This window comes from Ruditapes philippinarum, unplaced genomic scaffold (genome assembly GCF_026571515.1).
Source record: "Ruditapes philippinarum isolate M1 unplaced genomic scaffold, ASM2657151v2 ctg3062_1_1_1_1, whole genome shotgun sequence".
Classification (NCBI taxonomy): domain Eukaryota; kingdom Metazoa; phylum Mollusca; class Bivalvia; order Venerida; family Veneridae; genus Ruditapes; species Ruditapes philippinarum.
The window spans coordinates 496,464-520,067 of record NW_026852595.1 but is presented as its reverse complement, the minus strand read 5'-3'; the positions used below and the strand labels follow the sequence as shown (position 1 = coordinate 520,067).

General features: G+C 32.5%; 2 protein-coding genes across 5 annotated transcripts in view; one reads left to right on the top strand and one right to left on the bottom strand.

Annotated features, from left to right (window-relative positions):
- Positions 1-181: 181 nt before the first annotated feature.
- On the bottom strand, positions 182-16,454 carry LOC132718301 (aminoacyl tRNA synthase complex-interacting multifunctional protein 1-like). 2 transcript variants are annotated; one of them, XM_060701997.1, is made up of 7 exons: positions 16,424-16,454; positions 11,989-12,103; positions 10,882-10,995; positions 5,220-5,393; positions 4,198-4,406; positions 2,920-3,088; positions 182-412 (listed from the first exon to the last, which is right to left on the bottom strand). In XM_060701997.1, the coding sequence occupies exons 2-7, from the start codon at positions 12,092-12,094 to the stop codon at positions 246-248; spliced, it is 939 nt and encodes a 312-aa protein (XP_060557980.1). In that variant the 5' UTR covers positions 12,095-12,103; positions 16,424-16,454; the 3' UTR covers positions 182-245. The 2 variants fall into 2 exon arrangements, with proteins under 2 accessions (XP_060557980.1, XP_060557988.1); XM_060702005.1 differs by having other exon boundaries at positions 4,198-4,403.
- Positions 16,451-23,604, top strand: part of LOC132718280 (motile sperm domain-containing protein 2-like) — a 22,560-nt gene continuing 15,406 nt past the window's right edge. For 2 of the 3 annotated variants that reach the window (XM_060701984.1, XM_060701970.1), the window contains exons 1-10: positions 16,451-16,545; positions 16,635-16,689; positions 18,182-18,340; positions 18,919-19,005; positions 20,001-20,155; positions 20,595-20,655; positions 21,113-21,151; positions 21,683-21,807; positions 22,599-22,697; positions 23,134-23,151. In XM_060701984.1, the coding sequence (XP_060557967.1) occupies positions 16,522-16,545; positions 16,635-16,689; positions 18,182-18,340; positions 18,919-19,005; positions 20,001-20,155; positions 20,595-20,655; positions 21,113-21,151; positions 21,683-21,807; positions 22,599-22,697; positions 23,134-23,151 (822 nt within the window). In that variant the 5' untranslated portion in view covers positions 16,451-16,521. The remainder of the gene's footprint in view (positions 16,546-16,634; positions 16,690-18,181; positions 18,341-18,918; positions 19,006-20,000; positions 20,156-20,594; positions 20,656-21,112; positions 21,152-21,682; positions 21,808-22,598; positions 22,698-23,133; positions 23,152-23,604) is intronic. The other variant, XM_060701977.1, reaches the window with a different exon arrangement.

Below are 23,604 nucleotides of genomic sequence, written 5' to 3'. Positions count from 1 at the left end.
AGACTGACAGTGCGATAGCTATATGGCGCTCTTTGGGAGCATATAAATATGACTCACATTACAGTATTATGGCAACAGTCAATGACTGTAGCAATAGCTTTTTTTTTCTTCAAAAAAAGATGAGCTAAAAATGACTATAACTACTCCATATGCATGTAGTTCAAAAGGAAATTAGAATGAAAATATTTCATATTTATTTTTCTATTAACCATTGCTGTTTATAAATAATATATCATGTTATAGCACTATGATATCTGTGTATTGGCTCTTGTTGGAGCAACTACTGGCCCCTTTCCATCAATAAATAGTTGTGAGCCCTTATATGCTGCAACTTTGTCCCCATCTGTTTGAAGGTCAGGTTTTATTGTCTCCCATATCTTCTTCTTTGGGTTCAATAAGGCATCAGGTTCACCTAAATATAGAAATGTTAATTATATACATACATGTTCTCATTGACTACACATATGATAATTTTGGGTTGCATATATTTGTCAAGTGCACATTAAAAAAACAGCACCTAGATATCTTAACACCAGACAGAAGTGTTTTCAAATCTATGCCAGTCATATTTTGAAAAGGTAATCACTTTTAAGGAACATGTGCTTTACAAAAAAAGAAAGGTCTAATTTCCCATCTGTTTCCATCTGTTTCCATGTGTTTGAACTGGCTGTTTGTACTATCTGTTACTAAAACATGAAATCTATGCCAAAATGGCAACATCCAAAAAGCCAGCAAGTTCCAACAACAAGATGTTTCACAGACTTTCACTTGTAAATATGCTTGTATGCTTGCGTTAAAAATATCTATCTTAAACAAAGTTGCAGTTATGTATGTATGATCAGAGACACATGACACTTTTTATAGATTCTAAGGGTACTCATTCTCCCTGACTGATTACGTTTCAGGATGGTATTTATTTTACAAAAAGATTTAGATGACAAATCAAATCAACATCATTCACCTTGAGACTTTCCAAGTAACAGTGAAGAAATATACTATATGTGTACGCATTGAGTAGTGATTGCGCTTTTTTGTAATCAGTTAATTTCATAGTCTCTATGAGCTCCATGAAAAGCTGGTGATTTTATTTTTTGTAGAATAGTCCAGAAGCAGATTCCTCCATTTTCTTTTCTCAATCATTTCGGGAGGAGAGAGAAAAACCTTAGAGAGGCTTGGACTAGCAACTTGGATAAACCGAAAACCTTCAAAACTAGAACTGCCACTATCATGGCGTGAATACCCACGCATACCACTTTGTCAGAATCAACAGTGGCCATTTAGAGCTCAAGGACAATCTCCCTGCGAAATCTGAGGTTACTAAGCCATTGCATTGCTAAGTTATGTATTCTACATGCTTCAAATGTGAAAAAGTTAAAATCAATACATTGTCGACAGGACATTCTTTAGCAATTGAGAAGAAAAGCTTTTTTTTTTTGTCAAGGTCCCTGTGACCTTGACCTTTGACCAGTGACCTCAAAATCAATAGGGGTCACCTTATAGTCATGATCAACATCCATGCCAAATATGAAGACTGTGGGTCAAAGGAATCTTAAGTTAATGGGTGGTCAAAGTCAAAGTCCCTTTGACCTTGACCTTTGATCCAGTGACCTCAAAATCAAAAGGGGTCATCTACTAATCATGGTCAACATCCATTCCAAATATGAAGACTGTGGGTCAAAGGAATCTTAAGTTTTTGGGCGGATAAGCTTTTTGAAGTCAATGCTTCTGTGACCTTGACCGTTGACCTGGTGACCTCAAAATCAATAGGGGTCACTAGTCTACTAATCATGACTAACCTCCATGCCAAATATGAAGACTGTTGTTCAAAGGAATCTTAAGTTATAGGGCGGACAAGCTTTTTGAAGTCAAGGCCCCTGTGACCTTGACCTTTGACCTGGTGACCTCAAAGTCAAAAGGGGTCATCTTCTAATCATGACTAACCTCCATGCCAAATACGAAGACTGTGGGTCAAAGGAATCTTAAGTTATTGGGCAGACAAGCTTTTTGAAGTCAAGGCCCCTGTGACCTTGACCTTTAACCTGGTGACCTCAAAATCAATAGGGGTCATCTACTAATCATGACTAACCTCCATGCAAATATGAAGACTGTGGGTCAAAGGAATCTTAAGTTATTGGTCGGACAAGCTTTTTGAAGTCAAGGCCCCTGTGACCTTGACCTTTAATATGGTGACCTCAAAATCAAAAGGGGTCATCTACTAATCATGACTAACCTCCATGCCAAATATGAGGACTGTAGGTCAAAGGAATCTTAAGTTATTGGGCGGACAAGCTTTTTGAAGTCAAGGCCCCTGTGTACCTTGACCTTTGACCTAGTGACCTCAAAATCAATAGCGGTCATCTACTAATCATGACTAACCTCCATGCCAAATATGAGGACTGAAGGTCAAAGGAATCTTAAGTTATTGGGCGGACAAGCTTTTTGAAGTCAAGGCCCCTGTGACCTTGACCTTTTACCTAGTGACCTCAAAATAAATAGGGGTCATCTACTAATCATGACTAACCTCCATGCCAAATATGAGGACTGAAGGTCAAAGGAATCTTAAGTTATTGGGCGGACAAGCTTTTTGAAGTCAAGGCACCTGTGACCTTGACCTTTGACCTAGTAACCTCAAAATCAATAGGGGTCATCTACTGGTCATGACTAACCTCCATGCCAAATATGAAGACTAAGGGTCAAAGGAATCTTAAGTTATTGGGCGGACAAGAAAAAACCGACGGACAGCCGGACGGACGGCCGGACGGACAAGCTGATTCCAGTATACCCCCCTTACAACTTTGTTGTGCGGGGGTATAAAAACTATAACATCTTTCAAGACTGACTACACTTGCTGGCAACACAGAAAAGTGACTCTGCTTATTAATAGTCAAAATTTTAAAATAACATGTGAAGGGACATTACCTTTGTAATCTTTTGCAAATACTCTATCTCCAATCTGAGCTCCGGGTGGTGGAAGAAGTATTTCTACTTTCTCAGGACAGCTGGCACACATTATCATCCCCTGTGACAAGATTCCTCTCATCTTGGCAGCTTTCAAATTACACATAAACACTGCTAGTCTATCCTGCATCTGTCAAAATAAAATCAATTAGTTCTAACTTATAGGCAAAAACAACAAAAAATCTTTAAATATCATTTAGGTTATTAATTTGAGCAATTTCCCAATACAAAATGACAATACAGGATTAAGACACTGAAAGAAAACAAGAGGGCCATGATGTCCATATATCGCTCACCTGAGTATAAAAGCTAAAAATAACAGAGGATGGATGAAATTGATAACTATTGATAAATGACAATATAGGATTAAGACACTGGATGAAAAAGACCAACAATAATGATACTTTTTCCCATTAATTTCAATGTGTTTTACTAAACTGACACACACTTTACATTAATATATTCAGAGATCTGTAATTGAGAAAGAGAAGGCAATGATGACGTAGATTGCTAACATAAGATAAATTGCTAGAAAAGGTCACTATTATTAAAGGCAGGAAAAAGTAATCAGGTAAGAGCTAGGAAATGCTACACATCTGGGTATTGTAGTTGAACAAAGTTAAGGAACTGTACATGTAATTTCAAACAAAAAGATTTAAATGTGTTTCCCTTAAAACGCCTACATAAACTAGGTGATCCAAAGATGCCAAATTTCTTACATGTATATCTATGCATTGTAATTTCTGAGAATATTTTTAAAGAATTTCCTTTTTAGGTTTAGTTTTGTTTTTTAACTCTTGTTATCTTCTTTTCCATGTGACTAAAGCTACTTATGTAATTTCCGAATAATGCTATCCAAGGATCATTTTGTGGTCAAAATCACATTGTGGTGTTATAGGAAAAGATGCTGATTACAGAAAATGTAAACAAATATAGCCACTTTGCTATCACAAAAGCTCACCCTGAGCCCTTTGTGCTAAGGTGAGTTAAAATATAATTTATTTGGCATATATTGTCATTTCAACACATGTCAATTTGCCTTTTCAGCAAATTCATCTTTATTATTATCAATCATCATAACTATTTTCTTTAGTAAAATTATCTCCAATATGGCAATATTAGAAAATAACTTAAGAGTATGAAATATTTAACAGGAAAGTGTTAACATATCAATTGAAATTTTACTATCAACAAAATCTTGCATAGGTCACATCCTGGTATTAAGTTTTACAAACTAACCTCTTCTATTGGTACATGTTTCACCAGGCCGGACACAATGGTTCGAGTCTGCCCCTCTCCAAGGTCCACATCTTCTACATACAAACTGTCAGCATCAGGATGTTTCTTCACGCCAACAATCTTGCCAACACGCAGATCAAGGCGAGAAATATCTATTGGTCTGTCAGCATCGGCTGCTGCATCTTTCTTTTTCCCTTTACCTGAATCTGCTATAAAATGTTTCATACATTATTCATTTGTCAACAATAATGTTACAAATGAGTATTCAATATACAGAGGATATTGAATGACTGTAGATTTAATACTTAATTTATTGAACAAGTTGTATAAAATCATATTATGCAAGCCTCTGGCCAGCATAATATTGTTTTATTCAACCAGTTCAATAAATTGAATATTGAATGTACACAAATATTATATTCTATTTATCAAGTATCCAAAATAAATACAGTCTAAAGTTAAAAAGAGTCAGTTTTAGATGATGCCCCTACAGTGTAACGTAAACATAAGCATGCTTTAACGCTATGTTTGTATATAACAAAAATTAAGTCATGTCAAAATGTTATGACACAAGTGTAATATCGTTTTTATTAAATGATTTTATAACACTCCTGCGCCTTCATTTTATGATAAATACTAGTAAACATCAAGTATTGTAATAACTTTCTCTCTTTAACTTTAATAAGTATTCTACTTTATAGGATCACGTCACATTAAAACCAACTGTCATATGTTGGTATTTCAGCTTTACTAGTGGAGGAACACCTCATATATGTTTACATGCATAAGACATGAGCATGCACCTAAGTGGAACCATCTACCTACTGTATGCAAGCCAGGTAGCTTCCTCACATCGAAAGAATATGAAGAACTTGGCACAACTAACATCTTTCACAATATCATTTATGACTTTTCAGCAGGGAAAAAAATCCTGAAAATGGGTGAACAATTTTCAAATTCACAATGTACATGTTGTTTCCAAAAGTATAATTCACATTAATTCACTAAATCATTCAACTAACCATCCCCCTTCTTTTTATTAGCATCTTCTTGTTTTCCCTTCTTTTCTTGTTTAGGTTTGGTTTCCTTGGCAACCTGAGGTTTAACCTCTGCAGTTTTAGTTTCTGGCTGTGAAGCACTGTCCCCACCAGCTGGTTCCATCTTCAGTTTCTTTGTTGGGATTGGTACCTGTTTCACTACAGTAAAAAAATGGTTCCCTTTATAATTTTGTTCGCCACACCAATATTTTAAAGGTCATATAGAGACTTGCACAATCACTAGTGGGGGGAGATATTATGTGCCACTTTGGCTATTATTTCACACACAAGTGGGCACCAGAGTAGAACCACAATCATTCCGTAGGCAAACTGGGTAGCTTCCTCACATGAAAGAATACAAAGTACCTTAAATATTCGAACCCACAGCAGTGAGGGTTAAGTGGTTTGAAATCAACTTTAACGGACGGCCCTATATTTCATATTAGTGTAAAGATTTCTAAACAAAACAAATATATCATTCTCTTGCAGAATGGTCAAAGTAACATTATTTTTACAATATGTCTGGACATTTTTGTTTTGTAAGGAAATAAGGCTCGAGATTTGAAACTATTTTCAAGATAAAACAAGAGGACCATGATGGCCATGGATAGCTCAACTGAGATATATTGCTAGAAAAGGTTAAAGCCAGTAATGAGGTGATATGGATTTTTTTCTCCAGGCTGATTATTTGTTAAACAAGTGACTCCCAGAGCTGGGCCATTTTGGACCCCAGGGGCATGACTTATGAAAATTTTGTAGAGGTCATCTTTGCAATACTACATGCTTAATATGTAAAGCTTTTGGCATAGCATTATCATAAAAGAAGACTTAAATTCATTTTCCTAGAAAAGCCTAGTTTAAAAAACTATTTGACCACTAAGACAGACCATTTTTGACCCAAGGGGCATGAATTATAAGTATTGTAGTGGAACACAAGGTGATGTTACATGCTAAATATCTAGGCTCTGGGCATTGTAGTTTCTGAGAAGATTTTTGAAAGGCTCTTTTTTTAAAAAAAAAGTCCTTTTTAGCTTCTGTGACCTACTTGTGCATCAGACTGGAACCATTTATATTTTTTTTTGAGGAGCTCCTGAAGACCTTCTAAGGATCCTTGCTATAGAGTTTGATCAAAGTCTATGTAGTTTAGGAGATTTTGTTTCAAGAAAGTGTGGACAACAATGTAAGACGGACACACTGCCATCAAAAAAGCTCACCTATGAGCACTCTGTGCTAAGGTGAGCTAAAAATTAGGTTTGTTAGCCAACAGTGTAGAGTGATAAGGGATAAGCAACTGCATCATCTGGTAAAAAGCAAGAACCACATAAGGACCAAAACACTTTCAAGAATTTGAGATTCAGAACACATTGCTTCCAACCAGCTAATTCTGGTAATATGATTGATTGATTGAATGATTTTCTTTAGACCGGGCAGTCAAGGATTACCTATGAAAGTGCAAGCACTTATTTCCAGTAGGGTCCTTACCTAAGCAGACACTAGAGACAGCTATGAGATACAAGGAAATCTGGGAACCAGTCCCTAGCTCTTATTGAATAGATGCCTTGGTTCTGTTACAAATTAAAATTATATGGTAATGGCAGCCGTGGCTTTTTATAGTTTTGTTTAAGCGGAAACATTGTGCACGCGCGTTTTTATTTGGTTTTGTTTAGGTTTTATTGTATAAGTTTAACTTTTGGTATTAAATTGGTAAAAATTAACAATTTTTGTTAATAATGTACATTGTTAATTTTACCCGTGCAATATTGTAAACACTGGTTACTTTTTTTTTTTTGTAACTTATTTAATTGTTGTGTTTGTTATGTATAATTTTATGTAAAAAAAATATTTATTGGTTTTTTTAAATATTTTTTACTTTTGCGCACTGTTTGCTTTTTTTGTTTTGCTTACTTTTTACAGTTATTTTTTACAAGTTAAACATAGTAAAAACTTAACATTTATATAAATATACATTTACTTTACCTATTTTAATTTATATTAAAATAGTTTAATTACAAACGCTGTGGTAAAAAATTGTATTAAAATTAACATATTAATTGTAATTTTATTTGTGTATTTTTGTATTTTTTTATTTTGCGTTAATTGTGTATATATTGTTATTTTATTGTATTTTTGTTTTTTTATGTATTGTATTTGTAAAATGTATAATTATTAATCTATTATATTTTTAAACCATTTTTACTTAAATTCATTAAAAAAAACATCAAACCTACGCCCAAAGTTTGTTTCTTTCTACAAAAAATATTTAACCCTGTAACACTGGTGGCCACAATAACAAGTAAAAAAAAAAACCTTACATCATAGTAGGCATCCCCAATAAAAACATTCCAGTCTACAAACTAAAAAAAAAAGCTGGCAAAAAAAAAAAAAAAACCCTACATAAAAACCTCCTTCTTCCTCTAATGTCTATACCGTACACTTACAATAAAACACAAAGTAAAAAGCAGGTTTCTAAGCCAAAAGCCAAACCAAACAAAAAAAAACAAACTATAAAAGTTGTACCAAAGCAAAAGTCAAATTCAAACTGCAGCACAAAAAGTAAAACTCCTAAATACATTCCTCCACATAAAAAACCAGCATCCAAACCCCGTGTACTAAAACCGGTGCAGCCAACCAACAATACACATGTTGTTTGTAAAAATCAGTTGTCATCTACTGGTAAAAAAATGTCATTATTTTCTCAAAATTTAAAAAGTCAACATGTTTCTCCAAATTTACATTTTAAAAATAATTTTTCTGTTAATAACCTATATTCTAATTTTTCAGGTAAAAACCAATTTAGTAGTTCCCATAATAATGCTATTTTATCAAATAGTAATTTAAATACTAATGTTTCTAATAGTAACAATTTTTCTCTTGTTACAAATAACCCCAGTATTGTTCAAAGGTCATCAAGGGTTAAAAAACCACCAAAAAGGTATGGTAAGTGGGTTAAACCCATTACAGCAAATGTTAATTTTCAAAATCATAACATTTTGTATCCTCAATCTTTTGCAAATCAAAAAAAAATGTCACATAATAAATATAACTTTTAGTTTTCCATATAAATTATTAAAATATTGTATTTCAGTTTTAATTTATATGTGTTTTGTTTACTAAACTTAATTTCTGTGTTTTACATTACAAAATAGTTATAAAGTTTCAGGTTTAAACATAAAATCTATATCAACAAGAGCTGTCCGTAAGACAGCGCGCTCGACTTTTTTATTGCTTGCCAATAAAAAAAGTTTTTGCAGTAATACAAAACATTGACAGTTAAGGGCCATAATTCAAATAAAATCTTTGACAGAATTACCTTCTCCTGGACATGTTTGGGAATCATGATTGTAAACAAGTATTCCAACTTTCAAATTAATATCTCAAACAGTTCAGTCAAAAAGTGGACTGGTACTAAAAACTTAACCAAGATTCTAAGTCGATAAAAGGCCTTAATTTTTAAAACAAATCCTTGACAGAGTTACCTTCTCTTGCGTACAGATGGGGGTAATGATGTGAAATAGCATTAAAAGTTTCAAAGCAATATCTCAAAGGGTTAAGGCAATAAGTGGATTTTACCCATATTCAATGTATTTTCTAAGTCAAAAAGGGGCATAATTCTGTCAAAAACCTTGACAGAGTTATGTCCTCTTGTCTGTTGATGAAGGTCGTGATGGTAAACAAGTATGGTCAGTTTCAAAGCAATACCGTCCAATGGTTTTGAAATAAAGTGAGGTGGTACAAAAAACTTAACCAAGCTCAATACACTTTCTAAGTCAAAAAAGGGCCATAATTCTGTCAAAAACCTTGACAGAGTTATGTACTCTTGTCTGTAGATGGAGGTTATGATGGTGAACAAGTATGGTAAGTTTCAAAGCCATACTTGTAATACTTCTGAAATAAAGTGGGGTGGTACGAAAAACTTAACCAAGGTGTGACGCCGACGCCGACGCCGACGCCGGGGCGAGTAGGATAGCTCCCCTTTTCATAGAAAAGTCGAGCTAAAAATCATTATTATTTCTGTGTGTGCAATTTACATTTCAAATTTTCAAAAAAGTACAAGTAAATAAAATATGTATATTGCATTTCAAAATGTTAAGGTTAATAATTCATATTAAATGCATTTCTTTTTAATATTTTATCTAAATTTTGTGTCTAAAAATGTTATATTTATCTTTTCAAAAAATATGGCGCAGTACCTTTAATGTTAACAAATTTAGTGTTGTACCTTTAACATGCTAATTGTCAATATGTGCCTTTAATGTACCATTACTCTTAAAGTCATGTTATTCTTATATATCTATTTCAGTATACATTAATAAAATAAAGTATGTTTTTAAATGTGTTTTATTATAGGTTAATGCAAATTAAAAAATAATTGTTAATATTTTCATTTTCAGCAAATAATTGTTAATATTTTAATTTTCAGCAAATGTATTATTTTCGCAATTGTTTATTAATTAAAAACTTTTCAAATGTTCAAAATCTTTACTTCAGTAATTGTTTTAAAAAAATTTTGCCTTAAAATTTAAAATTAATTTCAGTTTAATTATTAAATAAATATTGCTAAAATTTACTTAAATTTACTAAAATAGGTTAGGTAGTATAAATTTAAATGTATTTTAACTTGTTAATAAATTCTGTAAATTAATTAGTGTAAAAAAATGTCAAAAGCCATTTTCTCCTACCAGGGAAGAATGTCACAAATTAAAATTATATGGTAATGGCAGTCGTGGCTTTCCATAGTTTTGTTTAAGCGGAAACATCGTGCACGCGCGTTTTTATTCGGTTTCGTTTAGGTTTTATCGTATAAGTTTAACTTCCGGTATTAAATCGGTAAAAATCAACAATTTCCGTCAATAATGTACATTGTCAATCTCACCCGTGCAATATCGTAAACACTGGTCACTCTTTCTTTCTTGTAACTTATCCAATTGTTGTGTTTGTTATGTATAATTCTATGTAAAAAAAATATCCATTGGTTCTTTTAAATATTCTTTACTTCTGCGCACTGTTTGCTTTTCCTGTCCCGCTCACTCTTTACAGTCATCTCTTACAAGTCAAACATAGTAAAAACTTAACATTTATATAAATATACATTTACTTTACCTATTTCAATTTATATTAAAATAGTTTAATTACAAACGCTGTGGTAAAAAATTGTATTAAAATTAACATATTAATTGTAATCTTATTTGTGTATTTTTGTATTTTCTTATTCCGCGTCAATTGTGTATATATTGTTATTTCATTGTATTTTGTTTTTCCATGTATTGTATTTGTAAAATGTATAATTATTAATAAATTATATTTTTAAACCATTTTTACTTAAATTCATTAAAAAAACATCAAACCTACGCCCAAAGTTTGTTTCTTTCTACAAAAAATATTTAACCCTGTAACAGTTCTTTTTACATGCCCAGTGTATAGCACTGATACATACGAGGATTACCTGGGTTTCGTACCAGTAAACCTCTAGTTAGGTGGGAAACACTGAAAGTGTTTCTGAAAAATCCCAAGGGTGTTACTCAGGATCGAACCCGGAACCTCAGGAGTGACAGTCAGTGGTCTAACCAATTGAGCTATCTCGCCACCTTATATCAACTGTCATTAATATTTTTTAATATGCTAAGATTGCAGTGTTAAAATATTATACCTCCATTTTTAATTTCACACATTATCAGTGCTGTTTTCAGTGTGTCTATTTTAACTTTAAGTTTTTCATTTTCTTCTCTCAGTCTTTTCTCCTCCGGCTTGCTTACACTAATAGCTGTAATACAGAAACTTGATATAAATACATCTAGTAAGATTAAACAGATAAATTAAACTAATTAACATGTACTTGGATTAATTACATAGTGATTACAGTAATATATTTTGATATTGTTGTGTCAACATAATGTTACAATTTGATGCAGTGCCTGTCCAAACATACCATGGTACAATACCCATGTACAGCCATATTTCTTTAATACTTGATCAAAATATACGATCACAAAATTTCAACTTTTACAAGCACTATAATGTTGTAAATGTACAACCAACTATATTTATCATTGCTTGATAAATACTAGCTCTCTTAGTTTTTATGAATATTAACTTTTAAGTCATATTAAAATAAAGGTGTTATTAATAGTTTGTAGTAAGAGTTCTTTATATCATTCCAAAAACAAAGAGTAACTTTGTTTTATATTGTTTTTTTCATAACAAATCAATGTAATGCAATAGATTACACAATACTAGTTAACTGGTCCACTATTTATAACAATGTGTGCCTGATTATTATTCTTACACCTTTATGGGCTTTTTTTAAACATTTACTTTTCTTGTTTTATAGTAAGTTATTAACTTATTAAATAATCGGGCCAAAGTTAAAGTAACACTAAACAAATAAGGAACATATACATACAGTGATATTTCACTTTATATAACAGAGGCCTATAAAATGCCTCTTCCCCTATGGAAATTTTCTTTGAAATCATGAAATTTTCAATTTTTTTTTAACTTACACCAGCTTTTTAACTTCCCAAATAAGCAATTTTAGTGAAAAAATCTTCCCAAAATCCAGAGGCTAAGGCCTCTTTCCAATTAACTGAGATAAAAATGCTGATATAATGTAAAATCATAGATTTCATGTAAAACTTTAACCATTATAATATTAATTTCGTTAAATTTTGTGCCTTAAATATTTCCCTTTTCAAACAACTGTTCCTTAAATGGGCACAAAAAGGCTTGTATACGTAGAAGGATTAGTATTTCATACCAGCAACTTGTTTAACATTTTCTATTTGCGCTTTAAGTTGAGCAATGATTTCCTCTGCCTGTTTTGCTCTCTGAACCAGTTTCTGGACAACTGCAGCAGACGACATCCCTGCACTCTGTAAGCAGAAGAAAAATAGTTTTTATAAATTTCTTCCACCACAATTACCAATTGCAAGAAAATCTTGTAGAATGGAAAAAAAGCCAGCGTATAAATACATTATTTTTGACCTATTCATGAATAAAAGTAAAATATAAATACCTTTTAACAAATTAATTAAACTGTCACATGCTAAAAATCATGATTGAATTGTTTTATTTAATTAAATTCCTTACACAGCAGATAAACAAATGGCCATCACACAGCGCGCAAAATCTGATTGGCTAATTTAAATGCAAGCGTTGAAATATTTTTGACCGAAATATGTGCCCATGCATCGTTCAAAAATTTTGGATCAATCTATAAAAAGCTTCACTTAACGATTATGTTGATTAGCCAACTATAGACTGATTTTTGTATTTGATTTAAAATTGATAACTACATTGTTTTAGTTTTTTTGTTGAAAGAAAATCTGATAAACTTTTGCAGGGTGTTCACTAGCCATGAAAATCCTGAAGGTCATTTTGACTAAGTTTTACAGACTACAAGGCCAAATTCCCATGATTTTAACAAAATTGTACCCTCTAGTTAAATTCCTGAGGGTCAATGAGCAATCACTATAATATACATTTAGCATGACGTTGGCTGGTACAATGACATGGTTTGGAATTGCGTTTTTACACCTAGAAAATCGAGTGGGGACAGGTTACACGGTCATGTCCGACCTAGCAAAAATACGATATTCTATCCAAAATATCAGTTTGTTGTTCAAAAACGGTTTAAGTCGGGACAGTAATGTTATTGTCAACATCTAGTGATGTCATTTAGCTGCAATTTGATATATAGCTTTATATGATTTACATAAAAATGACTGCAATTTTGACTTATACTGGATATTGGCATTTGGCCGATTTGGTGAGTTAAACCCCTTGTCTATATATTAAATATATAGTATATACTCGGTTCCTATGATATCATGGGTTCTATGATATCACGGTATTTATATTTTCTGTGACTGCTAATAAAAGCAACACACAATGATGCTAATATTTTTAAAACTGGCAAATTCAACTCATTTTCATCTGCCAATAAATTCAATTTTGTAAATAATGAATGTATTTGTGACAAGAAAAATATTTTATTAAATTGTCATATTTTACTTCTATTTTCCTTAAATGATTTTACACAGTCAATATAAATATGTTATAATCACATATAGTACTGACATATCATCTGTTCATACAGTTTGAATTTTATAGCAAGTTAACTGTTGGAAGTTTTCACAACATAACTTGAAGATTTTGACCCATCTATCCTTCGATACTTGCATTTTTGGGGACTACCGTGATACCATAGTAACCTCCTCTGAAATTACCCAAAATGGCAGACATTGGAAATAGTTTTAAAAATGTCATTTTAATTGGATCTTTTGAAATAATTTTTTGACAAGCAGTTTTGGAAATGGTTCACTGATTAAAAAGAAGGAAAATCTTATTCATGTATGATATTTATATTTGAATATTTTCCAACAAGAAGCGCCGCAATGCGACGAAAACCAGGTTTTCAACAACCAAGTTTTGATGTGACAGCAATCAATAGGTCAAAGTGCACTGAAGTTATTGAGTAGAAGCTGAAAATTCTATTGTAAGCAAATGACCTTGACCTTACTCCCAGATATCTAATTGGCAATCCAAAGCTGCCACTCAGCAAGTTTGGTGTCAAAAGGTCAAAGCAAACTCAAGTTAGATCGTGAAAACTAAATACATTAACCTTGATCACAGACACCTGGGTAGCAATCCCAAGCTGCCTCTTGATATAAGCTACCCATTCATGAAGTTTGGTGTCAATAGGCCAAAGCAAACTCAAGTTATTGAGCAGAAACTGAATTTCTATTTTTAGTAACAGTGACCTTGACCTTGATCACAGACACCTTGGTAGCAATCCCAAGCTGCCTCTTGATATCAGCTATCTTGGTGTCAATAGGCCAAAGCAAACTCAAGTTATTGAGCGGAAATTGAATTTCTATTTGTAGTAACAGTGACCTTGATCATAGACACTTGGATAGCAATCCCAAGCTGCCTCTTGATATAAGCTATCCATACACCAGGTTTGGTGTCAATAAGCCAAAGCAAACCAGGCTTCGCGAAACTGCTGAAAAATTTGCCTGACAATCGGTCAGACAATTTTTCAAGTCTTGTCTGACCGAAAGAATATTTGTCTGACCGAATTTTTTTCCAAATATATGTATATGGTAATACCTTTGTGTTTTTTTTAAAGACATAGCAACTTTTAAAGATTTGCAACACAATTTTATTCTCTTAACCTTTTCCCTTATATAAGCGTGATTCAACGGCTTTTTTGGCCCCCCCCCCCCAGAACGGCTTTTTTTGCCCCCCCCCCCCAGTAACACCAACATTTTCTTCCGAGTACAAGGTCATTGAAAATCGTATGTATCTAGATTTTGATTGGACACTTATAATGAAACGGCGAATCAAAACTAGTTTTACATTTTTTTATTCAAGGGAGAAAACTCGGTCTTGATCGGTCTTGGATATATCCCGGTATTCGTACCGGATATAAGGTCCGGAACTTGGAAAAACAATATCGGACCGGTCTGATTTTTGCCAGACATGTCCGACGGTCCGGCAACTTTCGCGAAGCCTGGCAAACTCAAGTTATTGGGCGGAAACTGAATTTCTATTTTTAGTAACAGTGACCTTGACCTTGATCACAAACACCTGGGTAGCAATCCCAAGCTGCCTCTATATATAAGCTATCCATACACTAAGTTTGCTGTCAATAGGCCAAAGCAAACTCAAGTTATTGAGCGGAAACTGAATTTCTATCTTTAGTAACAGTGACATTGACCTTGATCACAGACACCTGGGTAGCAATCCCAAGCTGCCTCTTGATATAAGCTACATGTATCCATACACCAAGTTTGGTGTCAATAGGCCAAAGCAAACTCAAGTTATTGAGCGGAAACTGAATTTCTATTTTAGTAACAGTGACCTTGACCTTGATTACAGACACCTGGGTAGCAATCCCAAGCTGCCTCTTGATATAAGCTATCCATACACCAAGTTTGGTGTCAATAGGCCAAAGCAAACTCAAGTTATTGAGTGTAAACTGAATTTTTATTTTTAGCAACTGTGACCTTGACCTTGATCACAGACACCTGGGTAGCAATCCCAAGCTGCCTCTTGATAAAAGCTACCTACACACCAAGTGTGGTGTCAATATGCCAAAGCAAACTAAAGTTATTGAGCAGAAACCAAAAGTTGACGCCTGCCCACCTGTCTGCCCACCGACTTCGGCATTACAATAACCCGGTTTTTGTTGAAAACCTGGTTAATAAACATTAAGTACCGTGATATCATAGAACCCCGGGCTATACTTTTTTCTAGAATTATACTGTGCTCCTCTTAGGTCACGGTACTTAACACTTTAAAACAGTAAAAAACGCAAACAATAAACTCACACTACAAAAATTGTCATAAACTGTATCATTTAGTCATTTTTCTGCTATATGACACAAGGAAACAACAATATATTCAATCTAAATTAGTTTTAATTTGTCAGATGTAGACCGTGTGTAGGCCATTTTGAAAATAGTATGTCATCATTTAACTCGCGGTAATGGTGTTTTATTTCAGTTTTTTCATGTTTCAGTTATAATTTCTTTATGTTATTTTGCATAATTTTAAATTTTAAAATAATCTTTACATTGTAACTCAAAATTTATTTTTTTAACAAACAAGAACATTTAGAAAATGATGATTGTTTCAGACGTATGCAGAAATTTAATGGACTATTGTTGTTTTTTGCAGAAGTTTGTAAAATGTTGCTCAGTTTTACGTAAAAATCTATAGATTTAAATTATTTTGCACAAAAACTTTGTTGTTAAGGTGTTTGAATAAAATATGTCAATTCTGACCAATTTTAACACTGGCCACATGAAAATATGCCATTACCGCGAGGTAAGTGATGACGCGGAATTAGTGATGTTGAGTATATACTTTTTACACTATCCCAACACTGTGCTGGGTCCCTGTGTTATATTGGACTAGTGTAAATTTTGTAATTCTTGAAGAAAAATCACATCTTTGGCATGAATACTAAATCTTTATGTTGGTTCGGTGGTAATTTCATTTCTTATAATGCAAGACTATGGAAAAATTAATACAGTTGAATGTCGACCACATAATTTGACAATCGCGAAAATACATTACAATATACATGTCTGTTATTTCCAGAAATAATTATGAATCAGAAATATTATAACCACCAAGTAACAATGTGCAACTAGATTCGCAATTTCATAAATTCAAACCTGTACCTCTTTTAGTGTCTTTTTCTGTGAAATGCCGCTGTAAGTGATTTAAACGCTCTTTCTATTCTCACGAAACACGGAAGTAAGAGCAGACGCCAAACAACATGGCTGAGGGAGGCAAGGATGAGGTCATTATATAGCTTATTTTAGTCTTCATGTCATAATTGTGCCTTCTATTTAAATATTTTGTTTATGTTTCATTTTTTATTATTTTCAGACTGTCGAAGAAAAGTCAAAGAAACTTCGAGATTTGTTTCTTTCTAAGCATTCAGGTATAAAAAATGTTTCTTTTCCTTGTTCATGTTTATCTTGCTATTGTTATTGTATCACGTGAGGTTTCACTTTATAACGTAACAAGTGTCACTGACAGTTTAACAATAAAATTTGTTATCAATAAGTTGAAAACATTTAGAGTGCAGTTATGAAAGTCCAGTAACATTTATGAATAAACCTCAAAAATAAATGCAAATCAAATTAAATTTGTGTTGATAATAATTTTGAATTAATTTATCAGTTTATTAGACAATAATATCCTTGCAACGTTTTGACGAATAATTTATATGGGGAAGTCAAAGACTGGGACCCGGGCTTTCACTTGTCCAGCTATAGACTACATGTGTATATTAAAATGAAATCAAATAAAAAACAATGAAAGAATATATAGAATTCTATACCTATCATTGAAATTTTCAGTGTCAGTTCTAGTTTGGTGCTGCCAGTTCAATGTATCGCAGTGACAATAGGCAGTGTATTCTGATAACTGAACAATCACAACTTTTCGGATTAATAATCGTTGAGTGTTCCGCCTGAAAACGGAAGCGGGGCAAGAAATATCGAATGGCATCTTTAAAACGGAAAAAAATGAATGATTTTTTGACAGACTTCTCTGTTGATAACCTTTGCCTAATTTTGTATTAATTTGTTTACCATTATGTACAACAGTCGTTGAAGTTCTGTAATATGAAATTGGGTGCTACCTATGATGTGGAAAGCTCTTATGATTTAATAACAAGTATAAAATTTTTAATATATAAACAAAGTGTTTCTTTGACACCTTAAATAATAGGTAAATGCAAGTATTTGTACCGTTAAATAGATTTGAATGAAATGGTGGTATTCAACCTATCATCAAAATGTTCAGTCTTGTGGGCCATTTTTGTTAATATCAATTCAGGGTTGTTGTTTTTACCTATTATATACTTGATGATTATTGTTTGATTTTATTAACCTGTCAGTTCCATACTGATTATACGGTCAATGCACAGAATATATTAATATTCGATAAATGTTCGGTAAATTCCGTGAGATTTAAGCAGTAAGATATGATTTAATTCATCTGGTTTCTATGCATAAGTTATACTGACCATTATAGCGCAATAGGGTAAACTGTGAGTATATAATTTCTAAATGTCCTACGTGTTGTAAGATGGAGACAGCATATGTCCAGGCGTTTTTTCTTATTCATAACTATTTTCAACATTTTTGAAGTTAAGGTTGTTCTTTCTGTTTTAAATTTGTCATGAACTGTATGTTTGTGAATGATATCTACCTCTTCCTCAATTCTTACAGTATCCCGACTTTTGTTTGACTAACATGCACTGAAGATAGTTTTACTGTCTAAATGACAGCTCTTGTTTTTATTTATTTGATCTTAAATTTAAATTATCTTTTACGTTCTCAAAAGCGGGTAACTTGATGATGAGGATAATTTCCACTGATATGTTTGAAAATGCATAATTAATTTTCTTTAAATAATGTGTGTAGGAGATATAGAAGCTGGGCATTATGATGACAGAGACGTAAAGAAATTCAATGAAGATGATGCATATGTTGCCTCTTTTATCAGAACATATGAAACACTACAAGAGGCAGCCAATCATCTCCACGAGTCACTCAAGTTTCGTCTCGAATATGGCGTCAATGGTTTGTTGTTTTATACTATTTCTGTAGGGTTATTTACTTTACGTGTCATGTCTTCTAAGGAACATAAGATACAGTCAAGTCAGGTTTTGATTTTGCCCCTTTCCCCCCCAAAAAAAATTTTAAAAAGTATTTTAAGCAAAAAGGGGAGGGGCCCTTAGGAAACCCAGTAAAAAAAGGGCCCCATGATCACCCCCCCCTGGTAGTATGTTTAATTAAATCTGAAGCATTCAGAATCAATCTTTTTTATTTGGGAGTCACTTGTTTTTCAATCAGAGATTTGCAGAGTTTCACAGGCAATGCTTCTTAACATAAATTTGCTCTTTTGTATCAGAGAAATTTTCATTCCGTCAGAGTCGCTGTTTTTGATTTCTTTGTTAAAGTTTTGAACTTTTGCATATTTCTTGTTATCTGTTCTGTTTACTAAAGCTTACTTTTTAAGATAAGTTTGAAACAAAATCTTTACATGGTTAAATGGGCTTTACCAATTATGTAACCATATTGTATTGAAGCTTATTAAGAATTTTTATTTGAATATTAGTAGGAAAAAACAACTATAATCATATTTTTTTTGTCAATAGATCTCAAAGAAGACAATTTTCCTCAAGAAATGTGGGAAACAGGTGCAATGTATTATCATAACCATGACAAAGATGGAATCCCAATATGTAAGTTGTTTATAGTGATTAATTTATGGAAAAGTTATTTCAGTGTAATGGAGGGTTTATACAGGTTTTCAGCTTGACTATTTGAAGAATTAGATGAGCTATACTAGTCCACAGAGTGTTGGTGTAACCACTTATGTTAAAGTTAGCATCCCACCTCATATATTTCCAAAGTCCATTGAAACTTTGCACACTTATTCACCATCATGACCCCAACCTGTATACAGGAGCAGGTCACTGTATCAAGCTTATTTTACAATGTTATGCCCCATTACTATCTAGCACTGAGAATAGTCGAGCACGCTGTCCTACGTACAGCACTTGTTATGCACCAGCATGGGTAGATCTTGAGGTTTCCACTTTAGAGAGTTAAGCAGTGTGTATGATAATAAATATGTTGTTTCATTTATGTTTTGATGAGGATTTACCAAGATAATTTGCTAAAGAAGTTTGACCACATATATATTGTGTTTAAACACCTCCTTATTTTAATTTTATATAAATTTATTGTTATCCATTGTTAATAAACATATGAAGATTCAGAAAATAAAAGACAAAATGTTAGATTTCTGTTTAAAATGGCTAACACCAATGTTCATAAGAGTTGAAGTTCCATGATTAATTGTGTCTTATAAAGTGAGAAATTAAAAAATTTGGATAACTGGGAGGGAACTCCCTACAACACCCACCCAAGAGACAAAAAAGATAATAGCCAGTGAAAACCCTGAGATCTAGAAGGTTTATTGTTTCTGTCTGTCTGTTTGTTTATCATAAAACTAAAAGTTTGACCCAAAAAATGAAACGCATATGGCCATAAAACAAATCCTTCCATTCACAACCTTTAAACATGACAGGTAGGTGCACCTTGATGCACTCGACCAGCAAAATCCACAGCAAAGTCATAATGGATTTCTACCATACTACACAATATATTTCATTAGCAATACTAACACTAAAATAAAAATTAAATTAAATTAAACATAACTATTTTATTTCAGTATATATACAAGTGAAACAGCATGTAAAAGATCCACAGTTATTACCTACAATAAAGAAATGGTTTGCCTATCATTTGGAGAAACAGTATCTTAAAGACCCTGAATCAAGCATTGTTCTACTCTTTGATCTAGACGGTGCTGGTATGGCTCAGATAGTAAGTGAAATACATGCTGTCATATCAAATGACAGCATTAGACAGGTTCAGCTATATCAAATGCAGTCATGTTTTTTTTGCATTTCAAAACTTCCATCCAGATTGTTAAGCAGGTTGTTTATTTGGTAATGTATTTTTTGAGACAACTGCTTTCACATTAGATTTTAAAGAAAAATCAACTATTTATGAAAAATACATGTGCATGTTTAATACAAAGATATTGTGACATTCCAGCAAAAGTTTGTACACTTAGTTAGTGCACTGTAGACATAATATTAACACAACTGTATATGCAATTAAGAAAACAGAATATAAATTAAAAGAAAATTAGCAATGCATTCTTTACTTGCCATGAGTGTCAATATTTTCTCTCATAAATTGTTTTCAGTTCAAATAGAAGGAAGTTAAGAATTATGTATGACAATGTTTGTATTTACAGGATATGGAGTTTGTGAAACACATTATCAACAGTTTCAAGTTATATTACCCAAAGCTTCTAGGTAACTCATATTACATACAATGTAAACAATTTTTAGCTTGACTATTCGAAGAATTGGAAGAACTATTGTACTCACTAAGAAGTTGGCCTTACGATTTGGTTAAGTGTTTGTGTGCAAATTGGTATCTCCAAAACTACTGAAGGGAATTGGATTTAAAAATGTTAAAAGGAGTTTACTGTGTATTGCCCATATTTGTAACATAGAAAATGACAGAACAGTTATGCCTATGGTCCTTTTTGAACTTGGAAAATTGTACATTATTCAGGTCCTTGTTTTGCTATCAAGCATTTAGAATAATTGAGCACACTGTCCCACTGACAGCTCTTACTGTTATTCATGTTTTTCATAATTAATGGTCGAAACAGAAATAGGCAAACACAAAAACACAAACACCGAGCCTACATGACTAGATTGACTAGGATTTTCATATTTTCAAACATTTCTTGTTCATTTACAGAATATATGCTGGTGTATGAGATGCCTTGGTTATTTAGTGGTAAGCCATTTTACTAGTATTAATTTCTATGTAACTGCTGTTTTTGTTAATAACCTACTGCAGGCCAGTGTTTCTGTCCACTTTCCAGCCAGTGTATAAAATAATGCAAAGATTGATAGTTGGAGTTTTCCTTCATGTGTAATTCTGGAATTGTTGCTGTATAACATAAACAGGGTTTATGTGACTTTGAGTCCGAACTAAATAAAAAATTAGTAAAAAACAACAAATACCTTGTTGATTGAATCTTGCAGGGCTTTATTTCCTTCTATAGCAGGAGTCATTTACATTCAATATACATTTCCTTTTACAAAAAGATCATGTGTGGAAAAGTTGAATATAAAATTCCAGACTTTTCCCTTGAGGAAATATTAGCAAATTGCCTATTTCAGAGTAGCATGAAAATTGAAAACATGTTAGTTGATATTTATGCTAGAGGAAATTTTAGCAATTCTCTTCAATTCGCGAAATTATCCAATATTTCCGCATTGCTAACTTAACCATTTATACAGTATTATAGTCTATATTTGACAGCTGCATGGAAGCTTATAAAGCAGATGCTAAATGCTGAGTCTGTAAAGAGAATCAAGTTTGTTACAAAGACAAATGTACAGGAATACATCAACAAGGATCAGTTACTAGGTCATATGGGCGGAACAGTAAGTTCAGCATTTTGATTGGCTAAATACATATGTAAAACTAAATTAATTAAGTTTTAATTGACTAAACAGTACTTATAATTAATGGAGATATCTAATGTAATAATGATTTTGAAAATAAATAATTCACTAGGAATTGAGTGGTATATGTACATTTTTATTTGAAAAATAGTGCAGTAGTATTGATTGACAATGTACTGGAATAATTCATGCATTACTTAATTGTTTTGCACATGTATCAAATTTGATTGGTACATTTTTATTATTAAACCCTTGTATATTTAGTTGTAACATTTAGTGAAGAAGATCAAAGGGTAGGAAAAGGGTAAAAAGACATTTGTTTTCAAACATACTCTAAATGATCTTTTTCATCAAGGTCATACGTTTAAATTTTCATCAGATTTGTTTTGACTTTGATATTTATTGAAAAATTCTGCTTTTTATTTGAATTGGTAATTTACCATCTCTTGTCCTTGTTGAAAGTGTAAAATGTTATCTTGGCCTTCAATAAAACGTTCTCTATATGTTAATGAAATGTTTTCTATATATTAATTATATATGATGTTCACATTGGGTTTTTACTGTGGAGCCCTACTCCAGCTGGAGGGACATCTGCAGTAGAGATAGAAAAAATGTAGTGTCAGTGGTGTGACTTACAACCCAATCTGAAAAAATTATATTTGTTTTAAATCCCAAGGACTAAAACCATTATTTGAATGTTTGAAATTTTAGCATTGTTATCTATATTCGATTATTTTTTATGGATTGTCCATAACCTGTTATAATTTCAGGACCCATTTGTGTATAAGTATGAACCTCCCTGTTTTGATGTTGGTGGTGGTGGTGATGAGTTAGATGAACCTGATAGTGAAACTCCTGGTAAAAAGAAGGTAAGACATTTTACCAGTAATTTATAGCTGTAGATTCCAGTATTATATTTTGTTATCTCAAGTGATATATCTGTAGTGTTTCATAATGATTTGCTCATAAAAGCAGTTAGTGCCATAAAAAACATTTGAAGTACCCTTCATCAAAGTATGATGTTTTTCTGGTCCTTCATTATCATTGATTCTAATAATTTCTGCTGTGAATATTGCATATTGTAAAGATTGCATGTTGCTCAAGCTTGTAAAGTGTTGAAAGATGTTTAATTTTTCATGATACATTTAATTTTCCGAACTTTGGTGGTCCTGTACCACCAGTGTAGTGCCTGAGTAGACTAAAATTGTATGAATATTAAAATCTTTTTAAAAGCAGGGTAAGTTTGTTAATCAAATTTAGGTAAAGACTTAAGCAAGGTGTAATGAGCTGGTTCCTTCATTTCAGTCCAGTAGTAGTAAAGGGGTAAGTTTTGTTGGTATATCCACATGTTTCTTGACTGTATTCTCATGCTGTTAAACTTCTAACTGCTGTTTACATTTATTTGTTAACCTATCTGCACAATTTTTTTTAATACAGCAGCTATTTTTCTCTGAAGTCGTATTGTGTGATCTAATATGTGAGATTCAGTTGTTTATTTATTGTATTAAAAAACATAGTCGATTTGACATTTTGTTGTAGCTGCGTGAACTTGTTTAGGGTTTTATCAAAAGTGGTATATTAAAAGATAGTTTATGAATTGCTTTAAACATAGAAAATGTATCCATTAAAATTTGTACAGATACTTTGGACAATTAAAAGTTACCGATATAGCTAAAATACCCTTACAATAGCTATTTTGATGTAAAATGGTTAATACTGCACTACCCCACATCTATCAAGCCTTGAATTCTATTTTTTTACTTTATAAGGACTTTT